Below are 24,564 nucleotides of genomic sequence, written 5' to 3'. Positions count from 1 at the left end.
TACCTTAACAAACTGGCCAGAGCGGTCGCCTCCAGCGGGCAGTAAACCGCCGCTGTGCGACGACAGGAGAGGGGCTTGTGGAATGGGGTAAACGAAAGAACCACGGTATGGGGTACAGTTATTTTCCTCGGCCCGATTGTGTTTTGTGTGCTGCCTCTCACCTGACTACAGCCTTTATATAGGAGTTACAACAATAGGGTGAGTGTTTTTTTCCCCAAATATCCTGGGCGTATGTGTACGTTGCCACATTTAAGCCTATAACATAAGAAAACAAAAACTGTACAGTATTCCAAGGGATTTGTCAATTGTGACTGGACGTCTATTTGATATGTTGGCGCACGTAGAGTTATGTTTCCACGCTATTCGCAGTTTCGATGTTGTCAAAGTAGAGGTCACTACAGCTATGCGAGTAATGTCATGAGGTTTGACAGGCTGGTGACCAATAGCATGTGCCTTTGAGGTGGAAGTGAACGACTACACGGTAAAAAATTGCTACTATATATATTATTTGTGTATTGCTTTGTGCTAATAATTGTACGAAGGCAGATTTGTACAGTTTTAGAACTTTGCAATTCATAGTCTGAGTGGATGTATTGATATATTTATTCCGATATTATTTGAAGAGTGTTATTAGAAGTATATTACATGATCAAGCATGCCTTGTTACAACGTTGAGTGTCTTTCCAGATTTTGAACGATTTGTGTAACTATTTCATTCAAGTTCATCCAATGTGATCTGTTGATTATGTAAAATTCCAAATACAAAAGCTCTTTTGTGTTCCGCAATGGGACCGGCTAATATGAACTGGGTACAAACACTGGGTTAAACACTTTTTCAGATTACAAACGCTAAACGCAATTTCAAAACGCTTTTTAGTTGTTATTTAGCAACCTTATTTCAGTGATTGATTGTTCCTCCTCTGGCATGGCCAGCTGATGTCTGTTGTGAATCTTTTGAGTTAGGACTCTGGTCAAATAATGCAATTCATACCCTGATTCTTGCATAAGAACATATATAGTTTCAACTAGGTTGAAACAATGTTGGTGGAAATATAAATCTATCAATCAGAGATGAATACACTAGCAATAATCAAGCAGTGCCCTTCAACCACGTCTTCAAACTACCTTGCGACTATGGATGAGGTCCCTGTTTAACATCCAAGCTATCTTTCTAGATAAGAGTGATGGAATCACCCGAGCTGGGAGTGGGTTCCCTGAAGGACGCCCTCTTCATTCTGGAGAGTGGGGAGGTGTATAGAAACCCCACAGAGGTCAAAATGAGTCAGATTGTGCTTCCCTGCCACGCCAACCACTGCGGGGAATTGAGCGTCGGACAGCTGCTGAAATGGATGGATTCCACTGCCTGCCTTTCCGGTAAGCTGGTATCATTCACAAGAGAACTCACCACTGTTTTAAGGTTGACTGGGAATTCATTAGGCAGAAGCACCACTTACACCCTTGGCATTACTTACAAACAAGCACTTGTTCAGCATTGCACGCTTGGTTGCGTCAGTGTAGCTAACTGGTCATGGATGGATTGATTTGCAGTATTTACATTTGAGGCACTGTTGGATTTTGGCCCAGAATGACTGCTTGATATCAGAGGATGTTTTAATCAGGCAGTATCTTTTCTTTTTTTTTTTTTTACAAATCTCTCCCCAGCCGAGAGACACGCGGGCTGCTCGTGCATCACTGCGTCCGTGGATGACATCCACTTCGAAACTTCGATAAGGTAAAGCCACACTGACCTCTCATCCACTTTGAACACATGATAGGGTAAGACCACACTGACCTCTCATCCACTTTGAATACATGATAGGGTAAGACCACATTGACCCACATCCTCTCATCCACAACATACGATAGGGTAAGGATTACTTGCTGACTTCACTTCCGATTGGTCAGAGGGGCTCAATCATCTTTATGTTGTTAATGCTAAGGTAGTAAAGAGATATTAGAAAAATACTTAGAAACACAGTCCAAGGAGAATTACCAGAACAACTTCTGACCTAATTTTGTCCCAGCCGCAAGGGCCTCTGCCTCTATTGATACTATCATTGTTGCTCAATGTTTACACTAAATAGATACTGTATGCCCCTGTCTCTTCTACAGGGTGGGACAGGTGGTTAGTATCATCGCAAAGGTGAATAGAGCCTTCACATCCAGCATGGAGGTGGGTGCGCACTATTTTTATTATACTTACTTTACTTTACTTTCGATTGTCCTTCATTCTGTTTTCTGTGTCAATTGAAGTCGGTACAGTAACGGTCACACTCGGCTCAACAAATACCCCTCTCTTGTTCCAGGTGGGTATTTTGGTGACTTGTGAGGACCTCTACATTGGTAAAGAGTGGAAGGTCTGTCACGCCTTCGCCTCGTTTGTTGCAAGGCGCACAGAAACGGGAAAGGTGAGAGAGCGAAGTAACACAAAAGACAGACGCTTTTACACGCTCCTCAGTCTAATTTCATGCATTAAACCTCTCTTTTATTTTCCGCTCTCACATGACACACACTTGTGTGTGTGTGTGTGTGTGTGTGTGTGTGCATGCCTATGTGCTTGGCTTGCTTCTGTGTGTGTGTGTGTGTGTGTGTGTGTGTGTGTGTATGTGTGCGCACACCCACAGGTGCAGTTGAAGCAGGTGATCCCACATACACAGCTGGAGCAAGTGGAGTACAGCCTGGCTGCGGAGCGGCGGAGGATGAGGCTGATCCACGCTGAGAGCATTACGGACCTGCTGAGTAACTGCGCAGCACAGCTAGGTAACGGCACCAGAAGCACCGCAGTGCAGACGCCAGCTTTCACAATGCTGCACCTCACTGTGTGCCAGTAATACTCTCGCTCCCTCACTCAATCACGGTGGATTCTCTCTCTTTCTCTCTTTCTTCCCCCTCCCTCCCTCCCTCCCTCCCTCCCGTCCTCCCTCCCTCCCTCCAAGCAGGAGAATGCCAGGAGCACAAGGATGCCATTCCAGCAGAGAAGACGCGGGTGGAGAGTGTGGAGCTGGTGTTACCCCCCCATGCCAACCACCAAGTCAGCACCTTTGGGGGCCAGATCATGGCCTGGATGGAGAACGTGGCTACCATTGCTGCCAGGTGGGTGGGCGCCGAGCGCCACTCGCATGAATGGAACAGCCAGGTACAGGGAAACAAAAGAGTGAGTTCAAGTTCTAACTGCTGTTCTACCTCTTGTGTTCCTCCAGCCGGCTGTGCAATGCTCACCCCACGTTGAGGTCCATAGACATGTTTCATTTCCGTGGTCCTTCTCACATCGGCGACCGTTTGGTACTGAAAGCGATCGTCAATAACTCCTTCAAGAACAGGTGAGTACACAACAATCAACCAAACAAATGACTGTATACACATAACACATACACTTTATATAATAGCTGAATTGATCCTAGCCCATTGTTTCAATGTTAAACTTGGATGTATGTGCCTGTATTGTACTTTTTCGCATCCACCTAGTATGGAGGTGGGGGTGTGTGCAGAGGCCTATAAAGGTGGAGAACCTCTCCGTCATATAAACAGCGCTTTTATGACCTTTGAGGTGCTGGATGGCGATAGGAAACCTCGCATGTTGCCACGGATAAGACCTGAACCTGTGGTAAGTTGGGAGAATAGCTGCTATTTCTAGCCAGTCTTCAGTGCAATAAAAGTTATTTATTAAGAAAACTTGACATTCATAACACTTTACAGACACGGCGACAACATCAATAGTTGTTATCGTTTAGTGAAATCTGGATTACCGCTCCAATTCTTCGCCACTCTCTTACAGGACGGGAAAAGGCGCTACCAAGAGGCATTGGCGAGAAAGAAGATTCGCTTGGATAGGTAGCTTCACGTATTACTATCTCCTCACTTTCGATGAGTCATGTGAACGCTCAAGGTCGTATGGGTTAGTTCCTCTATTTTCTTTTAATGTATTTTAAACCAAGTAATTTGTTTTTCATTTAAGGAAGTACATAATCACCTCCAAACAGACACAAGTGCCCTTATCCGTTCCCTGGGACCAAAGTAACCAGGTATTGCCATTTCGCATTGCTAACACAAAATCTCTGTCTGCTCAGTAACATTATGTTATTTTTCATGTAAAACAATTGAGAATCTTGGTTTCTTTGCACCCCAGATGTACCTGAGCTTAAACAACATATCGGCGCTGAAGATAATGGTCGCAAAAAACGACTGGGTGTTGACCTCAGAGAAGAATAAGGTCAGTGATGTGTGACAGTGAGCTGATAATGACAGGGAGGTGATACGCCTACCTTTGTCCCCGTGACAATGATCAACATACCTCTGTGACTTGATTAGATCACTGTCTTAAACAAATATGTTGTTGTAAAGGGCATGGCCAACAAACTTTTAGGTTAGGTTATTAGGTTATTATGTTATATGTTGTTTGGTAAATATTTTAATAGCACATTTGGAGGATGGGGAAACATAATTTCGGTCCTCTATGAAACTTGCTGCACGGTCGGTCTGACAATAAAGTTCACTTTGACCAGTGTCAACAAGGGTCTGTCAGCACCAGTGGTTTACGTTCTAATGCAGATGTTGTGATGTTCCAGGTCAGCCTGTACACTCTGGAAGAGAATCAGGTGCTGTGTTTTAAGGTGGAGATGAGGGTCAACATCCCAGCAGATCAGACCTTCCACCTGCTGTCGGATCTGAGGAGGAGGCAGGAGTGGGACAGGCACTACGAGTGAGTCTGCCACGGCAAGGTTCTGTCAATATTACCCCACGACATTTCAAAATAACAGTTAAAATAATGCTTGAATTGTTTCAACTTTCAACTAAAATTATATTATGACAGTGAATATAAGTATTATAAAATTACATCCAGGAAGTGTCATGACGTGTCATGACGTGGCTTTGGTAAATACAAAATGGTGAATAAATCGAAATGCATTGGTGATGACACGATTCTGTCAAATTCACTGTAAAGTTCCCCATGCATCGTTTCACATCTGAATGTGTCCCACTTCGTTGACGACAGGAAGTGTGAGGTGGTCACCCAAGCAGATGAAGAAGACACTATCTATCGCGTGGCCTCGCCGTCAATCACTAAAGGGGGCAAAGGTCATGATTTCATCATGTTGGCCTCAAGGAGGCAGCCATGCGATGCCAGGTATTTCAGAAACTGCTTTTAACCTGTCTTTCTATATGCTTAGTTCATGAATGATTCTTTCATAATCTAGATATATTTTGAGATATTTATTGTTTATTGTTGATATGTTATAGTAGCCATGTGTTTGCCTTTATTTCTCCACTTTTACACCTTATACTTGAATACCTTTTGAAAAATGCGCTATAAATAAAATCCTGATGCAGTGATGTCATTTTTCCTCCAAACATAGAGACCCATATCTCATTGCCCTGCGCTCAGTCACCCTGCCCACCCACCCCCCCACTGACGACTACACCAGGGGAGAGGTGCTCTGTGCTGGCTTCTGTATCTGGGAAGAGTCCAGTTCAGTCACCAAGGTGGGCCAAATGACAAGGCAACTTTCTATTATTATGCCTGAATCCTACTGTTTTCCACATTTCTTGCCACGAGCCCACCCAACTGACATCATGTAACTGCTGTAACTGTCATACACAGATCAGACAAATATCTTCTATTGTGTCAAAAATTCCTTTGTTGCTACATTTGAAAAAAATAAACTTTTTTTTTTTTTCTAATTGTAGCCATAGAGGAAGTAGTCTGAAGTAAATGTAAAGTTATATCTAATAGAGAAAACTTGAATAGCTTTAACCATTGTTTCCCTGTGTGGTTGGTTTGGTTCCAGATAACCTACTACAACCAGGCCAGCCCTGGGGTCCTCCCCTACATCTCCAAAGACATCGTTGGTCTTTCCTCCAGCTACTACTGCATCTTCTCCGCCTGCAGTGACTTCCTGAAAGCGAACAAGACCTGCCTAGGAGCTCCACCACCTCCTCCTCCTGCTGCTCCGTAAAAGAAAATGCTGCTGGTGGAACCCCTCCCTTCTGTAGCGCTCTCGGTCCCTCGCTCGCTCCCTCTCCTTTCAAATAGGAAACGTAGCATCATAAGGGAGGAGGCGTCCTGCCTGGGTGTCCATACGGTTCTTTGGGAACATAGATGATCTAATGTGACCTTTTAACCTTCCAATCTTGCACTAAGCTTGAGATTTCACAGGGTGATGATGGGTTTTAACACAGCAGGTCAACTCTATTGGGTCAATGATTTGGAGGGGCTTGTTTCATTGTTAAAATTGCCCATATAATGCTGTACAAACACAGGCGAGAACAGAATGTGCTTTTGCCTCCAAAGGCTTATTGTTGTGAAGCAATAGTTTTTTGTACTCAAAGCAGTAGCTTTGAGTCCTTTTGGACTCAAAGCTGCTTATGTTTTATTAGAACCAAACCTCCATGATGTGCAATTTTAATCCACAGATTGTTACACAATATGTGGGTAGTATATCAGTAATTACATCTAGTGTACGACGAGTAATATAAACAAAATTCATGACTTTCACATTGGCACGTGTACTCATTTTATTTGCATTGCTTTGCATTTACGTGAGCTTTTTTGTAACAGGATATTTTCTACCTCGTCTAATGTTTGAACCTATCTGATCAATGTGTTTAGGTGTTCATGTAAATGATTGTGATCACTGTGTGCAATTTTAGATCTTTATATTTGCAAGAATAATCAATGGGAAAGGCAAGTTGCCATCATTCTAATAAGGTGTAGACGTTAACTTATTATCTTTTTCTTTCTTGAATTCCCTTTACATTCATAGCAGTGCATTACATTTTTCTACTCAACAACATCCCTGAGCTCGAGGCCTCACTCCTACCTGCTCCTTAATATCCTGCATTTTAATTCACCTTTACTGGCTTTGGATAATAGCGCTCAAGTGGTTAAAAATAGTAACATGTCTAATTAAGGTCATATGTGAGTCTTGACAACAAAAGTCAATGTGTCAATAACTTAAATTACTTGAAATAATTAAATAATGATTTGATTGTGTAATAGCTTTTATTGTTCTTGTTGACCTGCATGGTAGTCGACTCATGCACATCTGACCTCCTCATGGTGCATCTTCTGGGAATCCCTGGACAGGTTTTTCTTGAGGTTCCGGGGACCCTGGTTCAACCCTGGACCTATCCACTCCCTGGCTCGTCTCCTGTCTGAGGGCGAACGCTTTCTGCTGGCCGCTGTATTTGTTCACGATCTTGGTCACCGAGGCAAGCCGCCAGCTGAACTCCCTCTCCATCTCCCGCTCTAAGGCCGCTCTCTTCTTCTCCTCCCGGAAGGCGAAGTGCCTCCGCCTGGTGTTCTCCACCTCCCTGTCCAGGCTGACCCTCTTCTGCTTAACGGCGGCCTCCATCAGAGCCCGGTCCCGCCTTCCCTGCTCCACCGCCTCCATCCGTCGGCTCTCCATGAAGTTTTGGTGTGCGGTTTTGGCGCCTTTCCTCCACTCTATGGAACGGGTCACCTGCTCGGTCTTCAGCTTCATGATCTCAGCTCTGGTCTTCAGTAGTTTGCCACGATCTATCCCAGCCTCCCAGAGAACTCCCTGAGGGTAGAACATTTTCTCACTGGTGTCCATTTGTACGCCCGTGCAGAAGCCGACGTGTTGTATGGAGGGTCTGGATTTGTTCTCTCGCCGGGAGTGGACGTTCTGAACAGCGCGGCGGGGGGCTTGGCTCTCCCAGTGCCGGACGGGGAGCACGTCTGTGAGCGGGTTGATGTTGGGCAACGCGGCCTTGAAGGAGTGCGTAGGAAACGACAAGACCTTGGGAACGTCCTCAGGTTTTCTTCCTGCCGAGTTAGCCCAAAGAGAAATTGAGAAGTTAGTGAACCTGGTTGAGATGAAAAACTCTCTCAATGGTGTACTACTTAAAGGTGTCACCTCTGACAGTTTCAGGGCTTCCAGAAGGTTCAGTTCTTTGGTTTTTCGTAGTGTTTGGCAGAGGATTCTTTTTGTTCTTGGTCTCCACTGGTAATTTTATTTGTGAAACCTGCTGGAAACATAGAAGCTACTGTCAGCCAATGTAATGTGTCCTGGATAGGAGTAAATGATCGACAAAGGGCAAGGATAATGAAGTACTATCTTCTGAACCGTGGAACATTAGAGAGAGTTACCTCTAGAGAGCCTGCTTGTAGAAGTTTACTTAAGTTCAATGTTATTCTTCTGGGTTTCACACTGGGATTATTGAGCCTCTGAAACACAACTGCAAATGATCTATACATACTTTTGCCTGTGACATTATTTAACTATTAAAGCATACCACAATATCATATATTTGAATAGCTTAATAGTGTCAAAGGACATAAAGATCATTACAAATATATTTTCATCCAATTCAAATTCAACCTCACAGCAAGAGTTCTATCTTACATAAAAATGTCATGGCAACAAAGTGGGCTTCCTCTTAACTGTAAACTGTAAACTGTAGGTCCTTTTAGCTTCGTGGTAAACATAAGGAGACCAGTATTGGGCAGATCAGGCTGTTATAAATACGCAGACATTTATTTACTTTGTTGTCTTGTACAGACCTGCATTTCCTCTTCACCCAAACACTCTCTGACCCAGCTATGCTGAGTGGTATGTTCAGCTGCGGAATCCACTGTAGCATGGGGGCTTTTGCTCTGTTTAGAACGAGGTGCTGCCTTGACTAGTCTGGATATTCAACACACAGTATTACAGTAATGAGGAGATGGACTTGATAACATCAACAATCGTTTATTCAATTGTTAAGACAATTTCTAAACCCACCGGAGCCTGTTTCTTGTCAGGTGACCTCTAATCCAACGTTGGATGATGAGAATGGGGGAATATGTCGCCTGAATCCTGTGAATCTCTGAAAGGATTTTCTGAATTGACTTCATTTCGCTCTGATATTGGTCCTGTGTGTAAAAACACAAATAAATTAATTCAAAACCATACATTCACCTACTTAGTAACAAATCAAGGTACAGCTCTCAATATTTCCAATGTTAGTATTTAAAGTAAGACAAATGTTAGCCCAGACAAACCAGTGGGCCTGACGGACTATTGAGGTTTACTAAAAGGTTTGGGCTGAAGGCTTTGAACTTGGGTGGGAAGTGGAGACTGGTCAGCTCCTGGTCTGAGATCAGGTGGTGGTCCAGGGCCCTCAGTGACCATATGCTGTAGACCACAGTGCATCTGTAGTCCCCCTTCAGACTGAATGGGGTGTCGTAGAGGGTCAGCCCAGTGAGGTTTGGGCAGCCAGCCAATCCCTGGGTGTTCTGTATTGTCTCCATGTGGTTGTCATGGAGATTAAGAAGCTGCAGCTGTCCCAGCTTTGCCCAAAACAATGCATCTGGTAGTTGGACAATCTGGGAGGAAAAAATAAGTGTGTGTTTTTATAAGCCATCATAACTGTTACAAATATAGAGGTACGCCATAACAGAGAGTGTAGGTCTATAGACAGAATACCCTTAGGGTTTAGGGGATGTTGCATCATGTGGCATGTCACACCCTTTGAGACTGTACAAAATTGTCTTGACTGAGATGTATTTTTTATTTTATCATTTGAAACATGTACAAATAAGTATGTTAGATGTACTATCACAATAGGCCTATGGGAAATAGTGCTAAATTAACTGACCTGGTTTCCTTTGAGGTCCAATTTCACCAAAAGTACACATTCTGCAAGAGCATCTATTGTTGTAATAAAATTGTCGGCCAAAGAGCAGATCCTAAGTGATTTAAATAATCCCAAATCGTTCACATCTTTCAGGAGCAAGTGGCCCAGGCTGGCCATCAGAATGTCTTGAGACCTCGCAGCTGAGACCTCGCTGTGGAAGCCGTGCCCATGGCCAAGTACCAGGGACTCAGAGCAAGACAGGAGGGCTTTCTGGACAACATCCATGTTCTGAACGATAATAATAAATCAGCAGAAGACTCTACCTCGAGCATGTGGTTTTGGTGTTGCCATGGCGACACCACACATAGTACCCTTTCAGTTTCGTTGACACACTTGGAAACAAACACGCTCACGATCATCGTCATGTTTTATTATTATACGTAAACTTATATTCATATCGGTAACAACAAACATATTTTAAACAATAACAATAAGACCTCCCCCCGACCTACATCTTACAGTAGTTCTGTAAGTTCATCTTACAGTAGTTCTGTAAGATGTTAAATGATGAAATAAAATAAAGAGTACATTGTTCAGCTTGTACACTTTTTTTTTTATGAAACGTTTGGGTGTAGTTGATTTATTCTTTGCGCCAGTGTCAACAATGAACCACGTGATCACACCCGGATGTAGAGAGCTATCTGGTGAACGTAAGAAACAGACTATTTCTCAAAGTGCTGAACACGTTTTTCATATAATTTAATAAAATGAATGACCAGGGCAAACATTTACAACATGCAACGCGAGCAAAGCTAAGAAAATTCAATACTTTGCGTGGTAAGATAGACATTAAGCTGGTAGTGTTGGCTAGTGCCTGATTTGAGTTGCATATTTCATAATGCAATTTCATATTGCATATCCATATACTTTTTTTGGTGAACTTATTACAAACCGCTTTATGTATGAAATACAGGTGAAGAGGTACAACCTGGTGAATTTTGGGATCTGGTGATTGTGACCGCTGTCGATGAGAGCCAAAGAGTCGCGTACGAACTTCAGATCAAAGACAAAATAGCCAGAAAAGAACTTCCTCTCGGGGTTGAGTATAAAGTTTTCTCAGACCCACCTGGTGCTAAAATAGGTGAGCCCTCGACCTTTTGCGTTGTCTCCCTGTACTGTAGTGTATTTTCACCGAATACCACTGTGTTCAAGTAATATGTTTTTGCTTTCAAGGGAATGGAGGCTCAACCCTTTATGTATTGCAACGGCTGGACAGCATCTATGGGAAGGCACTTGGCAAATTCAGGGTTATCCTGATCCATGCAGGTTTGAAACGCTAATTCAGTGTTTATTACAGTCAGATTACTCATTACGCAAGTCAAAACAATGCTGATTACTCCGTCGCCATGTGTATCGCAACATCGCTTTGGTAGTAATGATAGATCCGTAATGTACGGATGTCAACAAAAGGAAAACATTAGTCACTGGAAAAACGTAATGCTTCTGGTGCTTAAAACATTGACACATAAATAAGAGGAAAAGCAGATCTTGAATCATGATCTCAAATTAAATGCAAATGTATTCCAAAGTACAGGTTGTTTGTAATAAAATAAACCCTGATTACAATTAGCTCAGTGACATTTGGCATTTGGATTACTCTGCCAATATGACCCTTGGCCATTTTCTTCAACTTTGCTTCTTCTTCCAGGAGGGTTCAGCCAGCGGTTGCCGAACGCCAGTGCTCTGGGGAAGATCTTCACCGCCCTGCCCCTGTGTGAGCCTCTCTACCAGATGTTGGAGCTCAAGCTGGCCATGTACGTTGATTTCCCCTCGCAAATGCGCCCTGGCGTTCTGGTGACGTGTGCAGATGACATAGAGATCTACAGTATCTCTGAAGACGAGAGCGTACGGTTCGACAAGCCTGGCTTCACTGCTTTAGCCCATCCTTCCCCGCTCTCTATCGGAACCACCCATGGGGTGTTTGTGTTGGGGAGCGATGACAAACATGCTTGCAAGGAAATAGAATACGTTTCCTGCCTTCAGTTCCTGCACAAGCCGAGCATCGCGAAAATGCTAGACACGGGTGCCATCTGTAAAAAGCGTGGCGATTGTATTTCTTTGACCGATGATCAATTCGTCTACACGGACAGCACTTACTATGTGTGCTACACCACTGCACTGCTCCTTCTCTCCCTGCTAAAAGACATCACACCGCTGAGATGTGAGGTGGACGCCTATGGGGACTTTCTCCAAGCCCTCGGGCCCGAAGCCACCGACGCGTACACTCACGACGGCACCAACGTCCACAAGTGCGAGGAGAGCCTCGTGGAGGTGCGCCAGAAGATCTTCCGTCGCCTCAGTGGAACTCCCTTGAACGTCGTCCTCCTCAACAACTCCAAGTTCTATCACATCGGCTCCACCTTGGAGTACCTCCACCACCTCACCCAGGACCCGGCGCTGAGGACTGAGCTAGGCCTGGTCTCCTCCGCCTTCAGTGCCCATCGCGGGGCCGACGGGCCTCCTGAGAGCACCGGCGCCGTCTCCTGTGTGATGCACAGTACCCTGGAGCCCGGTTGTTCTGTAGCCCAGAAGACCGTGTTGGAGTACTGCAGACTGGAGGCAAGGGTAACCGTAGGAACCGGCTCCATCCTCAGCGGTTGCTGGGTGGACCAGGGCCTCCGTGTGCCCGATGAGGTCTTCATGCACTCGCTGTGTGTGTCTGTCGACCCCCACCAGCCGGAGGCCCAAACCGGGTTTGTCACTGTATGCTTCGGTATCCATGACGACCTGAAGCGGAGCGTGAAGTCCCCGGCGTACGCAGAGGAGCTGACGTTTCTGGGGTTAAGCCTGACGAAGTGTCTCTCCCATTGGGGAATGGGGGAGGAAGTCCTGAAGTTCTCTGGGGATTGTAGCTTGTGGAATGCCTGCCTGTTCCCTGTGTGCTCTGACCTGCAGAGTTCTTTCTCCATGACTCTGGACCTGCTGCAGGCCGTTCTGAAGGGCTCCACCTTTACCGTACCGAGCACCACCAAGCTCATGTCCATGCAGCAGGCGCTACAGCTGAAGAACCTCAAGGAGATGTTGACGTTTCGGAAGGAGCTTTACAATGACATTAAGCAGAAGAGATCTATAAACTGATGGAGTGTTTTTATGATCACGTACACAATCCAATGTAGACACTAAGATGGAGTTTATTTGTTAATTCCATATTTACATCTCGACAATTTTAACAATATCTGTTAAAAGTAATTTATTTGTATCCTCAAATAAACAAATGCAAATAGCAACTATGAAAACAACTTGATGAGCTAATCCGATACGCAATGAATGTGTTTTTAATATTCATGATTAAGTAATTTAACAGACCTTTACCTTCTGTAAAAGATGGATTTTTGGAGACAAGTCATTAAGGAGCAGGCAGGGGTTCTGCTCCTTGCTCAGGGACTGCCTGCAGGTAAACTGCATACAATGGGATTCAAACCCTGAATGTTTCGCCTGGGATTTAAACCCCCAACCATGATTATCGTTAATGTTTTCAATGCCTCCATCTGTGCACTATTGAATCAAAATGCTTCTTAATATGTATTTTTTGCAGACATTGTACTATTTGTCATTGTTACTAATAATAATAAACAAGAATGGCAAAGCTACTTTACTAGCTACTTTACCTTCTGCCTATCGTACAGCCCTGAGGCTATATTTGAGGTATGTATAAATACAATGTAATAATACAAATACATTGCTCTGGTACGTGGACCCACATTAATACACAGGCACTGTTTCAAATGGGGGGTCAGTTGGTGTTGTGTGGCATGCCACTCAAAAGAGGGTTATTTTTAGCTCAAAATGTGATCCCCTTTATCTGGCCCTATAGCAATTGTGTTAGGGAGTAGGATTGTGTTACTGCTTTCCTTTAGCTCATCCGAACAACACTACACAGACTCCCTGAGTGAAACAGACCCTGTCAATGGGAAATTACAAATCAAGACCAACTCAGACATGTACAGGTAATGTCTCTCACTCTGTCTTCACCATGTTTTGCATCTGGAAGTTTGTGTGTGTGTTCTTGTGTGTGTGTGTGTGTGTGTGTGTGTGTGTGGTGGGGGGGGGGGGGGGGGGGGGGGGTCTGCATCGGTGACTCATAACATGTTTTGTTTTCCACTGGAAAGGGTTCAAGGAGGTGACGTACTTCGAGGTACAGTCATTGTCTGGTGTCCACTCAGACAGAGTTTCAGAAAGTTGTAGCAATGCCTTACATTCACTTTCCATACAATTTGTTGTATTCTTGGCATGATGTTGCTGTGAAGATGAGTGGAAGAAAAAGGTGAGCGAGTCCTACACGGTGATCGTGGAGAAACTGGAGGATGACTGGCACATCAAGGAGGCTGAGCTGGTCGAGCTCAAATTTGCTTTTGGGTGAGCATAGAATGATTAGCGTTTTCAAAAAGGGGACAATCTGTAACCTAGCTATCTGATGCACAGAACAAACATGTTCAAGGAATTAGTATTTTTGGGAATTTTACTGCAAATATCATCAAATTGACATACAGATGCAAGGCCTGTATGTCTGTCTCTGTGTGGTAGCTCTGAGGAGGCGTTCCAGAAGGTGAACGTGAGCTACAGAACAGAGGAAGGCCTCTCACTGTTGCATCTGTGCTGCGTGTGTGGAGGTATGCTCACTTAGCGGATGTCTATTTATAGCTCCTCACCAAAACATTACACCGGAGAGACAACTCCTTCTCTAGGGTTTCTTTCTACCACACTCGATGTAACATCCTTGTTGATGCCAATTTTTGGTTATATCATCCTACTCATATTGAATCAAGAGTAGTTGTAATGTCAATATAACCTTTTCACAGAGGGGTAACTGTAGGACAAGCAGAAGCATGGGTTTGTTTACTCTAATGTACCAGGGCATGGGTATTACACTACACTAGATAACACACACTGACCATCACTAGTGTCAAAGCACTAGTGATGGTCAGTGTGTGTTATCTAGTGTAGTGTAATACCCATGCCCTGGTACATTAGAGTAAACAGACACATGCTTCTGCTTGTTCTACTCATATTGGATTAAGAGTAGTTGTAATGTCAATATAGCCTTTTCACAGAGGGGTAACTGTAGGACAAGCAGAAGCATGGGTTTGTTTACTCTAATGTACCAGGGCATGGGTATTACACTACACTAGATAACACACACTGACCATCACTAGTGCTTTGACACTAGCCTATCTATCCAATGTTAATGTTGGGTGCTACTCATGTGTTTGCCCTGCTATGAAAGCTCTGTGGAAAAGGGTCTGTGATGGGTTAGCCTCCCTAGTTTATCCTATAACCATGTCCGGGTAGATACAAATAGCAGACCCGTACTTAGTGTTTTGACATCGACATGTTTGTGTTAAATACGATGAGGCCTCTGAAAAGTATATTACACCCTTCTCATTAGCACCAATTGAACTCTTTTTTTTATTTTTCCAGTCCCCTGTTTACAGTCTAGTCCAAAGTCTATAGGCCAATACAGTCTACAAGATCTTGTGTGAGATCAATGTGGGCATAATCATTCCTACTATTCTATACCCATACTAATAGACTTGATGCAACAGAAGGTACTTCAGTACAACACACACACACGCACACACGTGTATGTTTGTGTCCAGGGAGCAAGGCTCACATTCGCACCCTGATGCTGAAAGGCCTGCGTCCGTCCAGACTCACTAGGAATGGATTCACGGCCCTCCACCTCGCCGCCTATAAGGTAGAACACAATAGATCTGTTCTTCTTAGACTACTTTCTATTCTACTAGGTTCTATCTGTCAGAGCTCAGATCTTCACCTATATGTTATCTGCCCATGCAAGCCGATGGGAGCGGTGTGTCTTTGGATTACTGCTTAGCCCGAGTTAACCACATGGTGGAGTACAAGACACACAAACACCAGCCGTCACTCAAGTGCATTGAGTATTTAATGTGTTTGCTGAGAGTGGTTATTAAAGTATATAGCACCAAGTGTGGTATATACTTCTTCAATGAATAATAAAGGAATGTAGGATGTGTCTTTGACTGAAGAGAGAAGGTGATTTGCAGATGTAGTGGTAAGAGTTAACACATAACGGGGGGGCTTGGAAGGGCTTTGCCTCCCTGGAACAGCCTTCCCTGGAACAGGAGACAAGTACATTTTGTCTGCTTCTCTCCAAAGGACAGTGCAGAGCTGGTGACGGCATTGCTCCATGGGGGGTCTGATGTCCAGCAGGTGGGCTACGGCGCGCTTACAGCCCTCCACATCGCCACGGTAGCAGGGCACCACGAGGTAAAAAAACAACAACACAACCTGCTTTGTTCTTCCATTGTGTTTGTGAGGGTCCAGCGACGCTTTTAGTAAACTGGTGTCTTCAATTCTTAAAATCGTTGTTTCAGACAGTGGATATTTTACTACAACATGGAGCTAATGTCAACGTACAGGACGCTGTCTTCTTCACCCCCCTGCACATCGCTGCGTACTACGGCCACGAGCAGGTCAAAACCAGCCTGACCTCAATCTCGCTCCCAACTGCCAGGATCAGGAGGAAAATAACCAAAAGTGGACCCCAAACTTTCACACTTGCGAAGTGGTATTTTGTTGGGTCAACCAAACCAAATTATGATTATGAGAAATATATACAATACAGGGAAATAAATAACAGTTACATTTAGTGGTGAAACAATTTGAAAGAGGATATAATATTAATATCAGCCAGGAATTATTATTATGCATCCATATATTCATGTTTTACAATAAAAATTAGTCAGAGAACTTCATCCATCCATTTTTTTTTTGCTTCTCCACCCTTTTTGTGCTCCTCCACCCTGGTGCAGGTGGCTAGGCTGCTCTTGAAGTTTGGGGCAGACCCCAACGTGAGTGGAGAGGTGGGTGACCGACCCCTACACCTGGCTGCAGCCAAAGGCTTCCTGGGCCTGGTTCAACTGCTGATGGGGGAGGGCTACAAGACAGACGGTGAGTCCTGGCCCCAGTCCCATTTCTCTCCCCTTAACAAGAACACTTGCTTTGAGTGCCCTTAGCTGCAAGTCAGCTACCGAGCTAGCTCCCCTTGCTCCCTTAAGTATTGGGACACCCTACCCGTTCGCGGGAACGCACAAAATCTAGGGTTAGCGCTCAAATCTAGGGGAAGGGGAGTATTGGGACAGGGCCCTGGACCCCAGCATGGATGCTCACACCCTGCAATGAGCATGCAGACGGGCCTAATGGTAACAAATGGCAGTGACAAAAATCACATATGTTCATATGGACATATGTACCTCTGCAGAGCATACATCAAATTGCAAGCAATGCAAGCAATCAAATAAATATTTTTATCCTGAATAGGTGAACATAGTTAATGTGTGTTTTACACCCTATTGATCTACCAATCAATGTATTGGTAGATAAATTACAGCAACCTTTAGTAAGTGTCTTGTTCCTATGCGTGTTCCTAGTGAACGTTCTGGATAACGAAGACCACGTGCCACTTCACCTGTGCTCCCGCTTCGGCCACCATGAGATCGTACGGTTCCTACTGACGGGCCACGGTGAAGCCCAGCCGCACTCTGTGAACATCTACGGAGACACGCCGCTGCACCTGTAAAGGATCACTGCATCCACTACTGCACACACACGCTGTCCATCAGGCTGACTGATGAATGATGAATGATACGAGGCGGATGTGTGTTATGATGGTAGCGGCGGCAGGGCGGCAGTAGCTTAGGAGGTAGACCAGGTCGACTGGCAACCGAAAGGTTGCTAGTTCGATCCGCGGCTCCTCCTCAAGTGTCCAGGTGTCCTGAGCGAGACGCCTAACCCTGACTGCTCCTGACGAGCTGGCTGTCGCCCTGCGTGGTTGACTCCGCCGTCGGTGTGTGAATGTGTGAATGAATGGTTGTAAGTCGCTTCGGATAAAAGCGTCACCAAAATCCCCTAAATGTAAATGTAAATGATGGCTGTGTTTCAACAGAGCCTGCTACAATGGGAAGTTTGAGGTGGTGAAGGAGATCGTTCATCTTTCTGGAACAGAGAGTCTGATGAAGGAAAACATCTTCAGTGAAACGGCATTCCACAGGTATACTAGTCGTCTGCTTTCAAGTTATTCATGTCAGTAAACAGTATATTATACACTATTATACACTTTCCCTCGCCGAGCTGTAAAGTCATGAGAATGTGTGCGTGATGTTGACAGTGCGTGCACCTATGGTAGAAACCTGGACATGGTCAAGTTCCTCTTGACCCAAAGCCCCATGAGCATCAACCATCAAGGCAGAGATGGACACACGGGTACCTCTTAATTTTACAGTTTCACAATAATAGGCCAGATTTTGTATTATGGGCTGGATATTCTAGTGGCTAGGCTGTTTGACTCTCAGCCACTCTTGGCCACACAACTCGATCCGGTCAGCCTGTGCTGAGCTGTCTCTCTGCCGAACCCCTGTCCAGCCCTGCACAGCGCCTGCTTCCACGGCCACATCCGCGTGGTGCAGTTCCTGTTGGACAGCGGGGCGGACATGAACCTGGTGGCCTGTGACCCCACCCGCTCTAGCGGGGAGAAGGAGGAGCAGACCTGTCTGATGTGGGCCTATGAGAAAGGTCTGCTGGTGCGATGATGGACGGTTGGGACTGGCCTATCAGGGGGGCAGCTTTGTCACTGTTGTGTGTTTTGTGTTGTTTGTGACAGGCCACGATGCCATTGTGACCCTGCTGAAACATTATAAGCGCCCGGACGATTCCCCGTGTAATGAGTACTCCCAGCCAGGAGGGGGTGAGTGACCTGGAAGCGCAGCTAGCGGAGGGATTAAAGGGACGGTGTTTAATCAAGTTTGTTTTAACCGTGTCTTTGTCATTCAGATGGCTCCTACGTGTCAGTCCCGTCCCCTCTGGGAAAGATCAAGAGCATGACCAAAGGTATTGGACTCATGAACAGCTAACAACACAACGTGCGCTGACCTTATTCGGTTGCTAAGGGGACTTTTTGGGCCAAAAGGCCTTAAAATGGAATACCTATACTCTAAATTGTTTTTAAAATACAAAAAACACAGGTCAACAGGCAACAAGTCTGTTATTTAACAAGAAATAAGGCATAATAGCATAATCCTATTTTCTTAGGCTCTGAAAACATGCTAAGAGGATGATTCAATAAGTGTTTTCTCCATCCTTTCAGAGAAGGCTGATGTTCTTCTGCTCAGGGCCAGTCTGCCGTCTCATTTCCACCTTCAGCTCTCAGATCTTGAGTTCAGCGAAATCATTGGTTCAGGTTTCTGTCTTCAATTTATACTGTATATCTTTGTCTGTGCTGTTTGGGCAGTGAACAGAAAATAGGCTTTAGTCCACAGTCTTACATCCCATCTCTCTCTCACCCAGGTTCCTTCGGCAAGGTCTACCGAGGGAAATGCAGGAGCAAAGTCGTTGCCATTAAGCGGTATTTTGGGACAGGATGCACATTTACATTACTTCACTGTCCAGTGGATTTTAATGAGTGTATTAGTACAGCAGCCAGTCTACACAAGGTTGGTAAAACCTTCATAGACACTTTGCTACGGTTCACTTCTGCTGAGCGAGTTTGTGTTCGAAACAAAAATGCCATCCAACTTGAGATATGAATCTATACTCTGACTTGTACTTTAAGGCCCCGTCCCAATACCTCCCCTAACCCTAGATTTTTGCCCTAACCCTAGATTTTGCGCATTCTCATGTAGGGGTAGGGTGTCCCATTACTGTAGGGAGCAAGGGGGAGTGCTATTTTGCCCTTATAATCAACCCTCAAAACGTAGTGAGGTCCGATGCAGGCTTAAAACGAAGTGGAAGATTTACTGTTGAGGGACACACACCAAGTGGATGTTTTAAGGGGGAAGAAATGGGACAGGGCCTTACATTTAGGGCATTTAGCATATGCTTTTATCCAAAGCGACAAAGTACATTTGCCACAAGAGAGTGAAAAAATATATTGCTGTCGGTGCAGTAAGCATGTTCATAAAACCAATTGCAAAGCACTAACAATCGCAAGGTTAACCCATCCCCCCTATACATCAAAGACTTGTAAGACTTCCCCTCAGCGACGTTAAACTGATCCCTCTCCCTCAGCTACCGGGCCAACACTTATTGCTCCAAGTCGGACGTGGACATGTTCTGCCGCGAGGTGTCCATCCTCTGCCGCCTCAACCACCCGTGTGTCATCCAGTTTGTGGGGGCGTGCCTGGACGACCCCAGCCAGTTCGCCATCGTCACCCAGTATGTGTCCGGGGGATCCCTGTTCTCCCTCCTCCACGAGCAGAAGAGGTGAGGAAAACTACTGGGGAGGGCAGGTCCCTGACTGACCTGGTGTACGGCAGACAGGGGTGGAGAGTCACTGACCAGATTCAGTCAGTCTTTGTTTATATGTCGCTTTTTTGTGTGTGCAAAAGACGCAATATCAATGTGGAGAGGGAAATGACACAAAATCAAGAAATAACAGTAAATCATCGTCATAATCGTCATTGTCATCACAGAGAGACTTTTGAGAGGATTCAACAACACACATGAATTAGGAGAAAGCTCAGCCAAGCTTGTGCTGCACCGGCAGAATGTTCCAGGGGGGACGACCATGGACACTCGTTTCCCTGTAGGTCCTGGTCCTCACCAGAATGACTGACAGGTCATAATTGACCTGTGTGCAGGGTATATCTGAAGACATAATAACACAGATGCATTTCAATGCGTTTAAATGTTACATCTAAAGTTATTTTATCGTTATTATCATTGACGTGGAACCAATGTTTTTTCCGTTTCCGTGTAACCATACGACAAATGAAGCCATTGCTCAAAATGGATTCTACAGTAATGGCAGCCATGGAGCTGTAATTGAGCAATCAGTCCGGGGAAGCAGTACCTTCGGAACTCACAGGCGTCCGTTTACACAACATAGCGACACATGTCTCCAGCTCTAATTACTGTCCTTCTCCGTAGCGTCTCTCCCTCTCACGCACGCACGCACGCACACACACACACACACACACACACACACACACACACACACACACACTCTCTCTTATCTCTCTCGCCCCCCCCCCATCATTGATCCAGATAAAGTGTTCCAGCAAACTCTAAGCTCAGGTGCTTTCTAAGATAGACTACCTTCATTGATCCGCGGGAAGTGTGTGTGTGTGTGTGTGGGAGTGTGTTTGCGTGGTGCGTGTGTATATTCTGTGTGTGTGTGTGTGTGTGTGTGTGTGTGCTTGTGCCTGCTTGTGCCTGCGCGCGGTTGGGTCAGTGAGCCTGATTGGCAGGGTCCATTGATCTGCTAAAGCGCTAAGTGGGCCCCTGCTTTAATGATGTCTCCACGGCGCAGGCTGATTGACCTGCAATCCAAACTGGTAATCGCCATTGACGTGGCCAAGGGCATGGAGTACCTGCACAACCTCACCCAGCCAATCATACACCGGGACCTCAACAGGTAAATGCAGATGTAATAAGGCAAGGCAAGGCAAGGCAACTTTATTTATTTAGCACTTTTCACACACGAGGCAGACTCATAGTGCTTCACATAGAAACATCGTCGTACAAAAAAATGTAATAATAAAATCAAATTGATAAGTAAAATAAAACAAAGGCAAAGTAAGAAAAGTGCAATGTATTGAAGATTTAGCAGAAAGCTAAAGCAAACAAAAAAGGTCTTCAGTCTCGTTATAAGGGACCACCCCCAGGGGTGTGGCGATGGAACATCCCACACAACGCTCATGCCGTACACACTGTGCTCCCCTCAGCCACAACATCCTGCTCTACGAGGACGGACATGCAGTGGTGGCTGATTTCGGGGGTGAGGGCAGCAGCCATCTCTCTCCCCTGTTTCTTTGACTGTAAAATGTGCTGATTTGAGGCCATTTTCTGACACGTGATTGAATAAAGGTGTCTCCTTCCCCCCGCAGAATCCAGGTTTCTGATGTCGGTGGCGCAGGACAACATGACCAAGCAGCCAGGGGTCGGTTGTCATGGTTTCATCTTTTTTTTTAACATTGTTTTTTTTTAACATTGTTCAGGAAGTTGCACTGACAAACTTAAACTCAGCATTTTTTTAATTTTATGTATTAGTTAATCCAGACGTACAAGATACATTTTTATTAATCCCTGGTTCCGTTTTTAATTAAAGAAAAAAAAAGAAGTGCTTCGGGTAAACACGTTCAACCTATTGCGTGTTTTTCTAACGGATGCATGTCCCATCATCGTTCTCCAAGAGATACTGCAAACAGCCCTGGGTTGGCTCCAGAAGGCTGCGTGTGCAGGGTGTGTGTGGGGAGGGGCTGACTCAGCGGCAGCACCCAGAGTGCTTGGCCTACTGGGGGGTGTTAAGTGTGCTGCCTCCCCTGGGGAGGACGCGCTCCTGAAGAACCACAGGGAGCGCCGTGCTTTACGGCTGTAATTGGACCTGGATGCCAGTGTGTGCTTTTACCCTGTCTCACTCCGCTCTCCCCCAAGCCGCTGAAATATATATTTATTTAATAATGGGTGTGTGCATGTGGGTGTATGTATGGGTGGTAAGATTGATAAGACAGACTTTATGGTCGCAAAGGGAATTTGTTTCGGACATTTCGGAAAGTGCATTTGTATATAAATTACATTTGACATACAATTAATGTGTATATGAACATGGCCGTGTGTGTGTATGCATGTGTGTGTGTGAATGTGTGTGTTTGTGTGAGTGAGTCTGTACTTGTGAGTTTGTGCGTGTGTGTGTGTGTATGTTTGTGTGTTTGTGCATGTGTGAGTGTATGTTTGTGCGCGTGCGTGCGTGTGTGTGTGTGTGTGTGTGTGCGTGTGAGTGTGTGTGTGTGTGTGTGTGTGTGTATAGAACTTGCGCTGGATGGCTCCCGAGGTGTTCACCCAGTGCACGCGCTACACGGTGAAGGCAGACATGTTCAGCTATGCCCTGTGTCTCTGGGAGCTGCTGACCGGGGAGGTGCCCTTTGCCCACCTGAAGCCTGGTACCTCCTCACTCCTCCTCACTCCTCCTCACACCTCTTCACACTCCTCCCTCCTCCTCACACCTCCTCAAACCTCATAAGATCTCCTCACACCTCACACTGTCTCATACCTCCTCCTCCACACTCCTCCTCAGATCCCCTCACTCCTCCTCAGACCTTCTCCCTTCTATTCACTCCTCCTCACTACTCCTCACTCCTGCTCACACATCGTCACTCCTCAAACCTCCTCAATACTCTGTACTCCTCCTCACACCTCCGCACACTGTCTCCCTCCTCCTCACTCCTCCTCACTCCTTCTTCCTAGTCCTCACACCTCCTCCTCGTCTATCTGTATATATAGACCTCCAGATAACTAAGTAAATAAATAAATAAATAAAGTCTTCATGTGCAAGTGCTGAAATCTTCTCTTTAATTCTTGTTTCAAATATTATACAAAATATTAAGATAACCACAGTATGATCATGATTATAATCATGATCATGATTATATTATATAAATTATATATTATATAAATATTGTATAAATCACACTTCAAACAGCTAGTATTTAAGGATGGCTAGACAAGATGCAGTGAAGTTAATAAATGTACTGAGACATTTGTAATGAGTCATTTATAATAATGAATACATGATGACATGAAGGTTTGTGATCCTGTATGATTGACGTTCAGGCTTCGTTAATGTCCCCCTCAGCGGCCGCGGCTGCAGACATGGCCTACCATCTGATCCGGCCTCCCATTGGCTACTCCATCCCCAAGCCCATCTCAGCGCTCCTGATGAGAGGATGGAACGCCTGTCCGGAGGCAAGTGACTCACTGACTAACTTACTGACTGACTGACTAACTTACTGACTTTCTACCTGATCAACTGAATACTTGAATGACTTACTAAATGAATAAGTGTAAATATATCTGTGTCCTAACGTGAGTCATTGCTAATACTACCTGAATCATTGAATAACTCTATTAGTTAATGCAGTAACATGCGTGAACTAACAATGAACTAATTAATTAACAGTTAACTAATGTTCTAGTTATCATTTACTAATGGTGTCATCAACATTATGCTTTTGCTACCTGCTTATAATGGGTGTGTGGGTGTGTGTGTGCGTGTGGGTGTGCATGCACGCATGCATGCGTGTGTAAAACAAGTGAAAAAAACGACAGGAGGCCCACCAATAAAAAAAACATATTTCGTCGGCTACAAAATAAAAACTGGAGGCCAAATCAGCGCGTCCCACGTCAGTGCGTCCCACGTCAGCAGCCAGGCCCAGTTTGCATGTTCAGCAAATGACAGCGTTCCCGGGGGGGCCCTCTTCATTGCAAAGCTGTTCACAATCTACCAGCACACACGTAAAGCCCCCACTGTGCAGCGCCTGGGCTCTTCATAACCGCCTCGGCTTACATATTTACCTCTAATTATGATGATCATTAAGGCAGCCAGGCAGGTCCTTACACCCCCAACCCCCCGCCCCCCCCCCCCCCTCCTCCTGCCCTGCCTTCCCATGACCCAGCTGCCGGGGATGTTAGGGGAGTCAGGCAGGCGGTTGCCAACCAACCGCCCCACCCCCCACCCCCCACCTCGGAGGACCAGGGGCCGATCCTCCCACTGGCTGTCACCAGCTCCCATAGCACCCAGTGGGTGCCACTGTGTCGTGTTTAGTGTCTCTCATTGGTGCTACGGGACGCCGTGCACACTCATCGTTTACAGACCCCCCACCACCCCCCTGCACCCACTGCTTGCACTTTGCACTTTGCAGATTTGGTATCCCCTGGGTTGTAAAGGTGCTTGCATATGCTCTTGTAGTTGCTGGTTGGGTACAGACAGTGAATTAAAAACCTCCTTGATGCCACTAAGGCCACACTATCCACATTAACTTTTGCTACGTTAGCGCCTAGCGTCCACACTACTCCGGCGTTCCAGAACCCCTAAAACAAGACTTTGGATAACACACCCATTTCAGTTTAAGTTTCAGTATTTAGTCTGGATGGACTGACACTGAGACTTTGGAG

At 45.4% G+C, this 24,564-nt stretch overlaps 3 protein-coding genes across 4 annotated transcripts in view; all 3 read left to right on the top strand.

Annotated features, from left to right (window-relative positions):
* The first annotated feature begins 52 nt into the window (after positions 1 to 52).
* Positions 53 to 6,936, top strand: acot11b (acyl-CoA thioesterase 11b). 2 transcript variants are annotated; one of them, XM_084473027.1, is made up of 16 exons: positions 53 to 105; positions 1,176 to 1,374; positions 1,663 to 1,732; positions 2,113 to 2,173; positions 2,307 to 2,408; positions 2,625 to 2,760; positions 2,940 to 3,093; positions 3,201 to 3,320; positions 3,466 to 3,604; positions 3,776 to 3,831; positions 3,956 to 4,022; positions 4,127 to 4,210; positions 4,566 to 4,699; positions 4,994 to 5,125; positions 5,355 to 5,481; positions 5,787 to 6,936. In XM_084473027.1, exons 2-16 carry the CDS (start codon positions 1,185 to 1,187, stop codon positions 5,952 to 5,954), a joined length of 1,740 nt encoding a protein of 579 aa, XP_084329153.1. In that variant the 5' UTR covers positions 53 to 105; positions 1,176 to 1,184; the 3' UTR covers positions 5,955 to 6,936. The 2 variants fall into 2 exon arrangements, with proteins under 2 accessions (XP_084329153.1, XP_084329152.1); XM_084473026.1 differs by having other exon boundaries at positions 58 to 198; positions 5,787 to 6,933.
* A 3,350-nt stretch (positions 6,937 to 10,286) lies between these two features.
* fpgt (fucose-1-phosphate guanylyltransferase) lies at positions 10,287 to 13,126 on the top strand. Its single transcript, XM_084473025.1, has 4 exons — positions 10,287 to 10,416; positions 10,553 to 10,720; positions 10,813 to 10,905; positions 11,288 to 13,126. Exons 1-4 carry the CDS (start codon positions 10,347 to 10,349, stop codon positions 12,715 to 12,717), a joined length of 1,761 nt encoding a protein of 586 aa, XP_084329151.1. The 5' UTR covers positions 10,287 to 10,346; the 3' UTR covers positions 12,718 to 13,126.
* A 355-nt stretch (positions 13,127 to 13,481) lies between these two features.
* tnni3k (TNNI3 interacting kinase) overlaps positions 13,482 to 24,564 on the top strand; it is a 15,199-nt gene continuing 4,116 nt past the window's right edge. The window contains exons 1-21 of the mRNA XM_084473021.1: positions 13,482 to 13,586; positions 13,887 to 13,995; positions 14,164 to 14,249; positions 15,237 to 15,334; positions 15,775 to 15,885; positions 15,993 to 16,091; positions 16,431 to 16,569; positions 17,049 to 17,193; positions 17,564 to 17,668; positions 17,786 to 17,880; positions 18,040 to 18,189; positions 18,278 to 18,361; positions 18,448 to 18,504; positions 18,761 to 18,853; positions 18,961 to 19,018; positions 19,681 to 19,875; positions 20,924 to 21,028; positions 21,339 to 21,391; positions 21,501 to 21,553; positions 22,421 to 22,553; positions 23,246 to 23,355. Coding sequence (XP_084329147.1) covers positions 13,547 to 13,586; positions 13,887 to 13,995; positions 14,164 to 14,249; positions 15,237 to 15,334; positions 15,775 to 15,885; positions 15,993 to 16,091; positions 16,431 to 16,569; positions 17,049 to 17,193; positions 17,564 to 17,668; positions 17,786 to 17,880; positions 18,040 to 18,189; positions 18,278 to 18,361; positions 18,448 to 18,504; positions 18,761 to 18,853; positions 18,961 to 19,018; positions 19,681 to 19,875; positions 20,924 to 21,028; positions 21,339 to 21,391; positions 21,501 to 21,553; positions 22,421 to 22,553; positions 23,246 to 23,355 — 2,118 coding nt within the window. The 5' untranslated portion in view covers positions 13,482 to 13,546. The remainder of the gene's footprint in view (positions 13,587 to 13,886; positions 13,996 to 14,163; positions 14,250 to 15,236; positions 15,335 to 15,774; positions 15,886 to 15,992; positions 16,092 to 16,430; positions 16,570 to 17,048; positions 17,194 to 17,563; positions 17,669 to 17,785; positions 17,881 to 18,039; positions 18,190 to 18,277; positions 18,362 to 18,447; positions 18,505 to 18,760; positions 18,854 to 18,960; positions 19,019 to 19,680; positions 19,876 to 20,923; positions 21,029 to 21,338; positions 21,392 to 21,500; positions 21,554 to 22,420; positions 22,554 to 23,245; positions 23,356 to 24,564) is intronic.

Source organism: Micromesistius poutassou (assembly GCF_964030765.1).
Source record: "Micromesistius poutassou genome assembly, chromosome: 9".
In the NCBI taxonomy this organism is placed as follows: Eukaryota; Metazoa; Chordata; class Actinopteri; order Gadiformes; family Gadidae; genus Micromesistius; species Micromesistius poutassou.
Note: the sequence above shows the minus strand (reverse complement) of the source record. Positions and strands in the feature narration are given on the sequence as shown.

Coding starts and splice junctions, on each gene's coding strand:
- acot11b (XM_084473027.1), top strand. CDS start 1,185: ATGGAATCACCCGAGCTGGGAGTGGGTTCCCTGAAGGACGCCCTCTTC. Junction 1,733..2,112: donor CACTTCGAAACTTCGATAAG/GTAAAGCCACAC, acceptor TCTCTTCTACAG/GGTGGGACAGGTGGTTAGTA. Junction 2,409..2,624: donor GGCGCACAGAAACGGGAAAG/GTGAGAGAGCGA, acceptor GCACACCCACAG/GTGCAGTTGAAGCAGGTGAT.
- fpgt (XM_084473025.1), top strand. CDS start 10,347: ATGAATGACCAGGGCAAACATTTACAACATGCAACGCGAGCAAAGCTA. Junction 10,417..10,552: donor AAAATTCAATACTTTGCGTG/GTAAGATAGACA, acceptor TATGAAATACAG/GTGAAGAGGTACAACCTGGT. Junction 10,906..11,287: donor GGTTATCCTGATCCATGCAG/GTTTGAAACGCT, acceptor TTCTTCTTCCAG/GAGGGTTCAGCCAGCGGTTG.